This window comes from Gymnoscopelus braueri (genome assembly GCF_963280865.1).
Source record: "Gymnoscopelus braueri genome assembly, chromosome: 17".
Classification (NCBI taxonomy): Eukaryota; Metazoa; Chordata; class Actinopteri; order Myctophiformes; family Myctophidae; genus Gymnoscopelus; species Gymnoscopelus braueri.
The window spans coordinates 13,313,873-13,326,810 of NC_137617.1; the positions used below are offsets into that span (position 1 = coordinate 13,313,873).

At 42.5% G+C, this 12,938-nt stretch overlaps 2 protein-coding genes across 2 annotated transcripts in view; both read left to right on the top strand.

Moving 5' to 3' along the window:
• The window catches only part of LOC308104706 (uncharacterized protein), a 29,147-nt gene extending 27,077 nt beyond the window's left edge, over positions 1 to 2,070 (top strand). Inside the window, exons 4-5 of the mRNA XM_080455205.1 lie at positions 1,319 to 1,471; positions 1,683 to 2,070. Of these exons, the coding sequence (XP_080311331.1) occupies positions 1,319 to 1,471; positions 1,683 to 1,840 (311 nt within the window). The 3' untranslated portion in view covers positions 1,841 to 2,070. The remainder of the gene's footprint in view (positions 1 to 1,318; positions 1,472 to 1,682) is intronic.
• Positions 2,071 to 6,867: 4,797 nt separating this feature from the next.
• Positions 6,868 to 8,781, top strand: LOC308104967 (RNA polymerase-associated protein RTF1 homolog; the record flags this gene model as incomplete). The annotated part of the gene is made up of 1 exon (XM_080455604.1): positions 6,868 to 8,781. The coding sequence occupies one exon, from the start codon at positions 6,868 to 6,870 to the stop codon at positions 8,779 to 8,781; it is 1,914 nt and encodes a 637-aa protein (XP_080311730.1).
• Positions 8,782 to 12,938: the final 4,157 nt, after the last annotated feature.

Sequence of the window (12,938 nt, forward strand, 5' to 3'; positions counted from 1 at the left end):
AAAACATTGTCTATAGTTAGAATCTAAACCTGAACTAGAACCAGAATATGATTATTTGCCAAGTACGACTTGGTGCATTGCTCTCAAACACAAATATATACCGCAAGATAAGAGAACAACTATAAAAATATAAGAGTAGGATATCAAAAAAGTTAATAAATGAAGTATAAAATCATCAATGAAGAAAAACAGGAATATAAGGAATGTTGGCAGCATGAGCAGTGTGAACAGTGTTGGAAGTGTGTATAGGGCACGTATCATATCGTCGCTGTTGGGCAGAAACCAGCTATCTCCATTTTTCATTATAATTTATTTTTAAATATAAATCAGTGCTATTGAACACCCTTTACGTCTGTGTGTGGGTTTTACAAATATTGAACCAATGAAAAGTATTAAAAAGCGCTTCTGACTAAACATCCTAACTCCATTGGATCCTCAAACTGTCGGTCAAACCACATAACTCCAACGTTGGAGATAGCTGTTTTTTCCATCATTGATTAGAACGACGAAGTCAGACGGAAAAACTCTCCACATTAATGGTCAAAAACCTCCTAACTCCACTTGAGCTGTATTTGGATAAAGTGATGATAATATAAGGACACATTCAAGCATCTGATGAGGCAGTATTGTGTATGTGTTTTTTTTTTTTCATTTCTTGAAAAGTTTATACTTTGGCTGGTTTCTGTCCGACAGCAGAGATATAATATCACATAGAGTTAGATATATAGCAATAATACTGCAAGAGTTATACTACACAGTACTTGTGCTGTGCTGTATACACACATTGCACATATTTGATATACTGTTCAATTCAATACCTGTGTAGTATAACCGTTTGAGCCAATTAATGTCAAACAAATCCTTGAATATTCCCTAAAATATTAGAGGTTAATTAAAAGTGTTGTAAGTCATATTTTTGGTTAAAACAAAAGTTTAAAAAATTAAATAAAAAAGCTCTATATTCCTTTTATTACTCCGTAATCATTTCTAGAGAGTGTTTGTTAAGTAACAGGGGTCCCCCCTAGACTGGTAACCCCCCCCCCCCCCCTTCCGGAAATCTCATTTGCATTTGATTATCTGGAGGGAGGGGTTTACCAGGCTACAGTAGGTCTCCCTGTCTTCGATAAAATTGGTAACCAGACCTGAAAATGTATTTTCTATTTACTAGAGAGCTGGAAAGACAAGTGAGTCCCGTGTTATTTAACAAACACAACCATTGCTATGGGAACAGCTATTTAACGCTTGTTTTCACTCACAGCACCATCTGCATTCGTTATTAATCATCACTGATCTCTGATCTTGTGTATTTTCTGGACAGCCGTCCAGATGATGGCGCAGCGCCACCTGAAGGCGCTGGGCATGAGCTCCTGTGGCTCTGTGGAGAAAGAGGAGCTCTCTTCTGAGGAGGAGGAGGAGGAGGAGCAGGAGGAGGATGAGAGAGAGGAGAGACACCGTATGCCTACGGCTGTTGGTGGGTGAATTATTGGCAAATTTATTGGCAAATGTGACAAAAACTAAAAAATATCCATGAATTCAAGTCTCCAAGGGGTGACTAATCGATAGGAAAAAATGCTTTTTTTGGGTGAACTATCCCTTTCACACTCAGGATTGTACTTTATTATGCACCTGGACAGGCACATGGTCAGCTGAACCTCTGACGTTGAAATTCCTTTTCTCCTCAGACGTGGCCGGCGACAGCAGACCGACGAAGGCTCGGTCGGGGTCAAAGGTCAAACCAAAAGGCCCGTCCTCCTGCCACCACGCCGCCCTCCTCACACGTCACCACCACGGAGACGAGGACGAGACGAAGGAGAGAGAGGGAGGGAAGGAAGAGGAATGACAAAATGAGCGATACTCGTGGAACGTTTTTTTTTATGTTAAACAACTGTTTGTTGACGATGGTGTGTGACTACCATTACATGCATGTTCGTGTGTGTGTGTGTGTGTGTGTGTGTGTGTGTGTGTGTGTGTGTGTGTGTGTGTGTGTGTGTGTGTGTGTGTGTGTGTGTGTGTGTGTGTGTGTGTGCGTGCCAGCGTGCGTGCGTGAGTGAGTGCGTGTGTGTGTGTGTGCGTGTGTGTGAAGGAAAGACGTGAGCAGATTTCCCAGCAGGCTACAGTACGTATATCTTCTATGTCGTATATCTTTTGTAGAAGTGGTTGCAGAGATTGTTCTGTGACAGACAGAACGTTCCCACGTTTGATGACATGCAAGATGCAACACACCCATCAACCAGCCATGTATGTTGTTGTTTTTGTTGTTATTGGTGGTTGTTGTGGTGCTGGTGTCGGGTGCTCTTGAGCAAGGGCTAGAGTTTAGGCTGAAGCCCTAACCTGTTTGTCAGTGTGAACCAGCGTCACATAAATGCTTCAGATATCAGTGTAGTGGGGCAGACAAGCTGCTTTCAAAGCTGAGTGGCACACTAATCAATCAATCCATCAATTAATCAATCAATCACATTATCTTTCTGTGAAACCTTGGTTTTAAGCACAGGATGTTACGTGCTCTGAATTATTGGCTTTTGTTGAAAGCTTCAACTAAAGCTGAAAGGTTTTACTGTATTGCCAATCAATATTTGACACAGTTTTCACACCCCTTGGTTCAGGCATGTATACTTTGTTAATGGAACAGATGCATGCTTGTAAAAGGGCTTCCTATGGCGCCCGGTTCGCCATGAAGTCACGGATGCTCAGCTTTGCGAACGGCACTTCTGTGGAGCTCGAGCACATTGAAACCAAAGAAAGTGTGAACCAGCTCAAGTTAAGACACTTTAAAATGCAGGCAGCATCTGAGACATCTTTGAATTCACACCACGACCCCACCAGACTAAACAGAACCAGAGTCACACAACAACCATCGGGAAGCACAATTTATCGCTTTGACATGATAGAAAGCGTTTTTTGTAATGCATTGATCATAGAGGAAATTAGCATTTTGCATGTGGAATATTATGCATGACAGGGGGTGGGGGTGGGGGGTCCTCTGGTTAATCATGTACACATTATTCATTTATTTACTATACAAGCTATATTTTATGTTAATTGCTAATAAAAGGACTATATTACCAGGGTTATTCTGTGTGTGTGTATTTGTGTCTATGGGTTTGTAATGTAGTGCAAACATGTACTTCAATATACTGCATAGTAGTATAACCACATGAACCTCACAATGCGTTGTGAGCTTGTAGATCGGCTATTTTCACTATTTGATGTGTGTAGACCAAAGCATGTTTTTTTTCTAAGTGGTTAATTATTATGCTGTTTCACCGGGGAACATACAGACATACTGTTCAGTAATAGGGGTCTCACCAGGTCTTTAGTAAACAAAATACATATTCATTTTGGTGAAAAGAATAAAAACAATAATGAGCAGCCACATTTGGAGCTGATAAATGGGTACTCTCCTGGTTGTATGAAATTGACAACCTACTTGAAAATGTATTTTCTGTTTATTAACCCATTGAGACCTGAAGGCGATTCTACATGTCTCCTAAATCCCAACAGTTTTCTGAAAAACCTATGTTTCTATGTCAGTGGTGCTCAATCTTTTTCATGTCAAGGACCCCCAAAATGATATGTATTTGGCCGCGGACCCCCATCAAAATATTTTGTTCCAGGGACCCCCATAAGCAAAGATTTGAGTTAAAAATGTTCGCTTTAAAAATATATATATTCAAAGATTTGCACATATTTTCACGATTTTTCAAAAATAGCAGATATACAAGCTTGTAGCGCGGCACTCGGTGCCGCGCTACGAGCTTGTATATCTGCTATTTTTGAATAGCCAAAGTGTCAAATAATGCTTTTTAGCTCAAATCTAAAAATGACACAGTTCCAGGTATCAATGGGTTAAAGAGCTGGAGAGATACGGTGAGACTCTAGAAATTAGAATCAGAATATAGAGAACATAGAATATAGAGCTTTTACCTTTTAACAAACAATATCACCTACAGTACCTTTAAGCGGAAAGTAGCACAGTGTAAGAATACTTTGTCTTTTAAGTCAAGGTACAAAAGTATTAGCATCAATATACTTACAGTAGAAAAAGTAAAAGTAGCCAATATGCAGAATGTCCATTTTAGAATCATTAGGCTATATATCATGTTATTGGACTGAAATTATTGATCAATGTGTTCATCACTTAAACCTTAAGAGCTCATTTTAATGACTATATACTGCTGGGTAGCTTAACCTATAAATATATCATAATTTATTTGCTTACTCCACAATATTTCCCTTTGAAATGTTGTGGAGTAGAAGTATAAAGCATGAAATGGAAATAAAAGTACCTCTAACTTGTACCTACTGTAAGTACAGCACTTGACTAAATACACTTACACTCCACTGCTGCCTTTCTAGTTTTTATGTCATCAAATTAACCCATGCACTCCAAAACAATATCCATCTTGTGTTTCTGTCACACAAGACAGACCACACATACTGCCATTCACTGGTAATAGGATTATAAATGTAAGTCACATCAACTCTTCAGAACACACTCACATTTTGGGGAACACAGATGGTTTATGGTAAAGTCTCAGTCATGGTCAGCTAACACCTGTCCTTCTGATTACACCACCTAGATAAATGCTCTTTAGTCTTACATTATCATTCTGTTGTATTGAAAATGAATGGTGTGAGGAGGACCGTACCTTCTCTCATCCTGCCAGTAGTGACTGCTCCTTGGGCTGGTTGGCAGCCAGGGTGGAGCCGGAGGGATCGTCAGGGGCAATGGGGCACACCTGGGCCTGGTATGTCCCAGGCTATAGGCTTCTTTCACTCAGTACTGTCTCTCACCTCCACAGGCCATTTTGGGTAGGATGTTTGACTTTTTTGGTTTACACTTTACAACAGTCATGTTGCGCATACACTCATACCCATGCACCGCCTACACACTGATTCTGACTCATATTTACTGATGTTATATATCCAGTCTCTACGTATTTAGTTTATTCTTAAATAAAGATGGTTTGGTATTCCTTTATAATATGTGCTTGTGTCCCCCTCTCACCTTTTTCTCCCTATTCCACTTCTCTTGCTATTCTTTCAGTAGTACAACAAAACTGTATTCTACCTCTCCATTCTCTAGACTAGAGTAGGTTTTGCAATTTTATCAACTTCATTCCAGCAGCCAAATCCCACAACAGCTTTTGAGTCCAATACAAGCAATAAGACATGCAGTAAGGAGTTTTGTTCCTCCACCCTTCAAAGCCAGAATCAGAATATTAAACACAAGCTTTTGGTTTCCCTTCTTCAACCCACCGTCTGTGCAGGGATTCTACTGACACCCAGTGGTCAATATTGGTCATGTTTTATGCTACTATAGCAGTTTCAATATCATCCAAACAGGTCTCAATATTAAGTAAACGTTTTCCAAATTCTTCACAACAGCACTCTATGGGGATGAAACTGTCAAAGAATGTTGTATTGCTTTGATTCAAAATGAATTCAATGGGTAGCCTACTGATTAAAAAAAAATCCTTTTCTCAGTCAAACTCAACCACCATGGGTTCAAAGTTGGGGTTCACCAACAAATGTTTTGTTCAAAACCTGGACACCAATTTGCAACGTCAGAAACACCACATAACAGGTGATTCTCATCAGGGTCTCTCTGTGGGTATGTCTGTGGCGGGCACACAGATATGCCCAAATATGGACTCGTTCCACACCACGGAATGTGTTGTCAACGTGTTAGAGGGGATGTGTAGTTATCCTTCTTACCGACGAAGGAAGACAGTTTAAAAACTAAGGCAGTATATTTAGATGAACTGGATATTATTAGCGGTTGCAAAACGTGTTGTGAGGAAAGCTATTCAGTTTGCAAAGTTCCTCAACTTTGCTGATAGAGGAAGAATGATTAATCCAACATTCATGGAACTCCTGAAATAATCTAAGTGTTTAGATAAAGCGAACATTAACATGTTAGCACTTCGAGTGTTAACCGGAGGAGCATGTGTTGGGAAAGCATGCCCCTCTGAATATGCAATATCCGGATTGTACTGCAGTACACATTATCATATAGTATGTGGAGGCCAGTCTATAGTATGATGTCAGTAGGCTACTGCTATGACATCAAATTGATCAAATCAGGGATTTCCACATATGGGCATAAAGGGACTAAATCTAAATCGGTCTCATTTGCATTCAAATACATTGAAAGAACGAGCCTAATATACAGGATTCTTGGAAATCATGACATCAGTTCTCGAGATATCTGCAGGGTCACGCGGACACAGACACAAACATAGAGATTTGTTCCCGTCTGTCTGTCTGTGTCCCCTTTGTCTCCATATTTGGAGATCTCTGTGTCTGTCTGTCTACCTGCGTCCCATTTATTATGCCCATCATTTATGAGATCTCTGTATCTGTCAGTCCTTGTCCCTTTTATGCCCATATATGGAGATCCCTGGTTTGTTTATGGTTATGTTTGAGTTATAGTGACAGGCCCAATATATGGGCGCATCGGGTTTGTTTATGGTTATGTCTGAGTCATAATGACGGGCGGTGGTCCGCAGGCCGGTCTGCCGGCTCCCAATAGCCAATTTTATTATAGAATAATATAGGTATGATGTAAAAGTTGAATTGTGGATGTTTTAAGTTTATTTAACGTACAGAAAGCCACAATAACAACTCTTCGACATGGGAGCAAATAGTTTATTTTGATTTTCCCCCCATGGAGCAAACATATGTGACGTATTGTGGGCACTCCTGTACATGCCGACTGTATCCGGGTAACAGTTTGTGTTGCGTGTGACGTTACACCAGATCAGCATATAAGGTGTTGAAGATGATGTACTCATGATTCCATGTGCACTTCATCTCCAGACGACAGATAGAGAGCCACGAAGACAAACAACTTTCTTGCTAATCATGGCTAATTGTGCCCCGATCGACTCTGACTCCGACGGAGACAGTGCCGGCGACAGTAACTTGGATCAGACGCTTCTGTCATTGGCAAAGAGGAAGAGAGTCGACCCAGGTGAACAGGAAGAGTCAGTAACTAAGCCTGCCGCTACTGCAGACTCCGAGACGGCGGATAGTGAAGAGTGGACCATCACTGGCACCAAAGGGAAGAGGAAGAGGAAGGTTAAGCAACGGAAAGGGTTGGACGAGAACACAAAAAACACTGAAGTGAAAAAAGCAGCAGCGTCTGGCAGCTCCGATGGAGACGGCTCACCTAAGAGCTCTGTGCCGGAGGAGGGCGAGGTGTCAGACTCAACAGACAGCAACAGATCGAACTCGGACTCCTCCGAGGACGTGTTCCAGGACGGTTACGGTGATGACCTGATGGGAGACGAGGAGGACAGAGCTCGGCTGGAGCAGATGACGGAGAAGGAAAGGGAAAAGGAGCTGTTCGACCGCTTTGAGAAGAGAGAGGAGCTTAAGAAGTTTGACATTAGAAAGACGCTGGAGGCTGACAAGAAAAAGAAAAAGGAGAAGACAAAGCAGCAGGAGGAGGAAGGGAAAGAAGAGAGGAAGCCATCTCGGGTCCAAGACACACAGGTGGTCGTCAAGGCACGCCACGAGGAGAGAGAGGAGAGACGATCCAAACGTGACATAAAGCCTGACAAACAGTCCCGGGCCATGGAAGAACTAAAAGCTAAGCTCGAGAAGAGGAAAAACAGAACTGGCACTGCTGAACTGCTGGCTAAGGGTGAGCCCCTGAAAACCAGCGAGGTGTATTCCGATGACGAAGAGGAGGAGGATGACAAATTATCTGTAAAGAGTGACCAGAGTTCATGCTCTTCTTCACCCTACGATAATGATAAAAAAGAGGAGACTCCAAAGTCTCAACCAGTATCACGCCCAGATGAGCTCAACAGAATTCGCCTGTCCAGACACAAGCTGCAACACTGGTGCCACATGCCCTCCTTTGCCAGGACTGTAACTGGGTGCTTCGTCCGGATAGGCATTGGGAGCAGCAGTAGTAAACCAGTGTACAGGGTTGCTGAAATAGTGGATGTGCTAGAGACGGCTAAAGTTTACGAGCTTGGATCAACAAGAACAAACAAAGGCTTACGACTAAGGCATGGAGGCGATGACACGCGTGTCTACAGACTTGAGTTTGTGTCAAATCAGGAGTTCACAGAAAGCGAGTTTATGAAGTGGAAAGAGGCGACGGCGGTCGCTGGGAAGCAACTCCCAACCCTTTACCATATCACAAAAAAGGAGCAGTCCATCAAAGAGGCCGTGTGCTATAAATTGAACGACAAAGACATCGAAGACATTGTGAAAGACAAGGAGAGATTCCGAAAGGCTCCGCCAAATTATGCCAAGAAGAAAACTCAGCTCCTCACAGATAAGGCCAAAGCAGAAGACAGAGGAGACGGCGATAAAGCGAAAGTGATCCAGGATGAACTGAATGAGCTGGAGGAGAGAGCTGATGCGCTTGAAAGGCAGAGGACCACCAAAAGCATTTCTGCCATCAGCTGTATCAATAAGCGGAACAGAAATTGGAACAATGCGTTGTCAGAAAAGGCTCAAGTTACGGAAGCACACAATTCCAAAGTCCAACAAATAGACCCTTTCACCCGAAGACCATGCAAGCCCACCATGGTGTCTAATGCCAAAGACCCTGCAGTACATGCAGCTATCCTCGTTCACCTAAACCAGAATTATGGTTTAGGGTCAGAAGGACAGGATCCCAACTCTGGAGACAAAAACTTAAAGGGACAACAAGCTATCCAGAAAGACAAAGATGCCCCAATAGCAACCAGTGATCTCTCAGAAGACCTATTCAAAGCACATGATTTTGATATTAATATTGACCTACAGGTTCCATAATAGGCAACATCTCTCAGCGAGCTCAAACGCTCTTCATACATGATGTATGAAGGATGTCAAGTATGTCAGAGGGCTGCAGGATATGTATGAGGCCAGTGTGTGATATAGGATCGGGTCTGAGCCCTTTCTTGTTCACATTAGTAATGGACAGGTTGATGGATGTCACCGTGGACTATGATGTACGTGGTAAGACATTGTGATATGTCGTGAGAAGAGTGACCAGGTTGAGGAGAGTCTGGTAAGATGTGCCCTGGAGAGAAGAGGTATGAAAGTCAGCAGGAGTAAGACAGAATATGTGTGCGTGAGATGGAGGGAAGTGGAACGGTGAGGATTTAAGGAGTAGAGGTGGTGAAGGTAAGGTAGTTAAAATATTCGAGGTCAACTAGTGTGGACGAGAGGTGAAGAGAGTACAGGCAGGATTGAACATAAGAAAAAGAGTGAAAGGGAAGGTGTAAAGGACTGAAGGTGTTACGATTCTCATGAGTGACAAGATCTGGAATGACCGCATTAGAAGGACAGCCCAGGTTGGAGGTTTGGGGATAAAGTAAGAGAGGAAAGAGAGGCCGAGATGGTTTGGACATGGATGGGTATATTGGGAGGTGGATGCTGAAGATGAAACTGCCAGGTAAGGGGAGAAAAGGAAGGCCAAAGGCAAATAAAATAAAACAGCCTCCCTCCCTCTTGTTCCCTCCCTCCTTCTCTTCCCTCTCTCCATCTCTGTCCCCCTGGGTTATTGATTCTGCTTTACAAAAGCCAAAGGAGCAGTAAATATGAAGAGAGGAGAAACCACAAGTTTTCATCCTGTCTCATCAGCAGTAGCCTACTGGTGTTTCAGAATTTAATGTTATGTCGTCCAAAAGGAAATACTGAAAACAAATACATAAATACAGAAACAATGGGGCGCCGATGGTCTACTGTTCCCTGTCATTCTAAAACTGTACTATCCAATAAAGGCAGAAAAGCCCAAAACATATCTTTAAAAAAAGAAAAGAAACACCCATTTTGGTATATCTTGATGACTATTTTAAAGACCAGCTGAAATGAAAAATATGTTTACACATATTATTTAGAGCATAACCATGGTCACAATAGGTACATGTAGTTGACAATAGATGCCAAAATAAATTGTGTATATTTTTTAAATACCCGGTACATCAAAAGTCCCTAAAAGTCCATCTTAATTACTTCCTTTGAAATAAACAATGCAGGATGACATGGCCAGGTACTAACCAATTTCAAACAATAATATGATGACGGGCACCTGTTAATCCCAGTTCCATACCGTTGTTTTAAAGTTTAACAGTAGACTATAAAATATGTTTTAAAAAAACAGGTAAGAAATACGCAATGCAGTAACAAAACTAATCCAGCACTGCCTGATTTGATAATTTTTTTTACTTTGTGGAGTAACATCCAGGCGTGACATCCAGGTTGCTCCTGCATAGACGGATACAAGTCAAGACTTTCAACTGCAGAGTGTGCAGAGGTTGGAAAACTGTGGTTGTTCAAAACCACCCCCACCATCGCTGTGATTAGCTTTTAGCTTTTTTTGAAAACCCACAGATTGTGAAAACATCCCCCGACCTGACCTCGTAAGCCTACACTAGGTACACTAGTCTTGAGAAAGTCTAATCTCTAGACAAGGAGGAAACTCTACTGAAACGTGAGGCATTTTTGGATTACTAAATTAGAGACTCGAGTACCATTCAGAACTTGAACTTGAGGGTTTTCCTGTAAAGCGCCCGGTAAAACAAACCCCTAAATACCGCCTTTTGTGTTTTTCTTGACCAACATTATTTATACCACGTTTCTTACTTTACAGAAAAGGACGTCTATCACCTCTTCTTTATAGGCTGAAATATGTCATAGTATAGGGGACACCTTGTCAAAAGTTGGTCTATATTCTGCCCTGGTTCATTTTATTTTCATTTTATTTTGAACAATGTCAGCCTTTTCTTCCAGGCACACACAGCACATATACACATATCTGTACACATACATTCACCAATATCAGACATAATGTATAGTTTTTCAAGCCAGACTGTTGACTCACACAATTTTCAAATGCTTCCGTCACACAGTCTGTGCAAAGGAAGCATTGTAAATGATCAGGGAGTAAGCAGATCATATACACAGCTTGCATTCCAGCATGTGGAGTACATAGCACTGGTCTGCTGCAGAACGCACATCTTACATTGAGCAATGTGCATGCGCCTACAAAATTCTCTGTACCACGTAAGGTTGGATTAATGAATCCAAAATGCTTAAAATTTTATTTTTATTTCAGTGGAAAATAAAACGGCAAATCCTGCAGGTTGGCACAGAACCTCTGACAGTGATGTACCATTCAAATCAAAACCACCTAAGTGGAAAAATCGGCACTCCAAAATAAATACTGCAATACAGTGGCTCAGATGTTTCTCATTTTTTTGCGAGAACGCTTAAAATGAGAAACATTTGAGCCACTGTCTTGCAGTATTTATTTTGGAGTGCCGCTTTTTCCACTTAGGTGGTTTTGATTTGAGTTATATACATAGCTGAGCACCCACTGCCTAAACTAAGAAGGCATCCAGAGGAAGCGCACCGTTTTTTCTTTCTTAGTGATGTACCATTAATGGTACATCACTGTCCATTAATGGTATTCCAGTTATTCCATTTGAACCATTATGAACTGAGCGCGCCTGTGCAAATCGGTGCTGTTAAGCATGCAAGGTAACAGTTTGTATTATGTGTGACCATTAGACCAAATCAGCCTATTTATGGTGTTGAAGATAGATTTATACGTCGATTTTGTCTAGCAACATCACCTGGAAAGATGTAAACGTAGTTGCGTAGTTAAACAGATAGATAGACAATTCTTATAAAGAGGCAACAGAGACAAGAAAACAGTGCCATGAGTTATTTAGAGGAAAAGGATGTCTTTGAAGAGCTCAGGGCTTATTTTTCTGCCACAGAGTGGGACCAGCTGGCCACCACTGTGAAGATACGATATCTGAATATCATGAAGAACCATTTATTTAAGCTCTCCATAGGTCTGAAATCTGTGGCTCCAGATTTTATGACGATGGACAGGTCAAGGGAGACGGGTCAGGGGAAAGCCTCGTTACCTAGGCCAAGTGAGGAGGAAGTGCAGGAGGGGAAGGACGATGAGGAGTGGACTCTTCCTCTGTCTCGTGGTCATATAGAAACTGTGGCGGTGTATCCCAGTGACCGAACGCTCAGAAAACTACCCCGAGTTGATTACACAGAACAGGAAGTTCCGGAGCACAGAGCCAGTAAGACTCTGCCTCCGAGATTTGAGATTAGACAGTCACACATTCCAGATACGGGTTTAGGAGTGTTTTACTATGGATACTCCGAGCTTCCCGTGGGGACCCACTTCGGTCCGTACGAAGGACTGAAGACGGACGACCTCTACTGCCAAATGCTGAGGAGTGGGCAGATCCCGCCCTGTCAGCAACTCACGTTCTCCGTAGCCAGCCAGAAACAAGGAGACGCAGACGAACCGAGATCCTACAGTCTACCGTTTAACAAGACTCTAACTCAGCTGACTTACACAGGAAAGAAAGCCCAAATCTGCAAAATGTGTGACAAGAGTTTCAGTCACCTGGAGAAACACCAGTGCGTCCTCACCGGAGAAAAGCCTTTCTGCTGCAACCAGTGCGGCAAGAGTTTCAGCAAGTTGAGTAACCTGAACAGACACCAGCGCGTCCACACCGGAAATAAACCGTTCCACTGCGAGCAGTGCAGCAAAAGCTTCAGTCAGTTGGTTCACCTGAAGAAACACCAGCGCCTGCACACCGGAGAGAAGCCCTTCCACTGCAAGCTGTGCGACAAGCGTTTCAGCCGCCTGGACAGTCTGAAGAGACACCAGCAGCTCCACACGGGAGAAAAGCCCTTCCACTGTAAACTGTGTGACGGGAGATTCAGTCAGCTAGGCGTCCTTAAGACACACCAGCGGCTCCACACCGGAGAAAAACCCTTCCATTGCCAACATTGCGACAAGAGATTCAGTCAGTTAGGTACTCTGAAATCACACCAGCGCCTGCACACTGGAGAAAAACCATTCCAATGTAAACGTTGTGAGAAGCGTTTCAGCCAGCTAGGCGTTCTGAATAGACACCAGCGTATCCACACCGAGGGGAAAAATGCTTTAA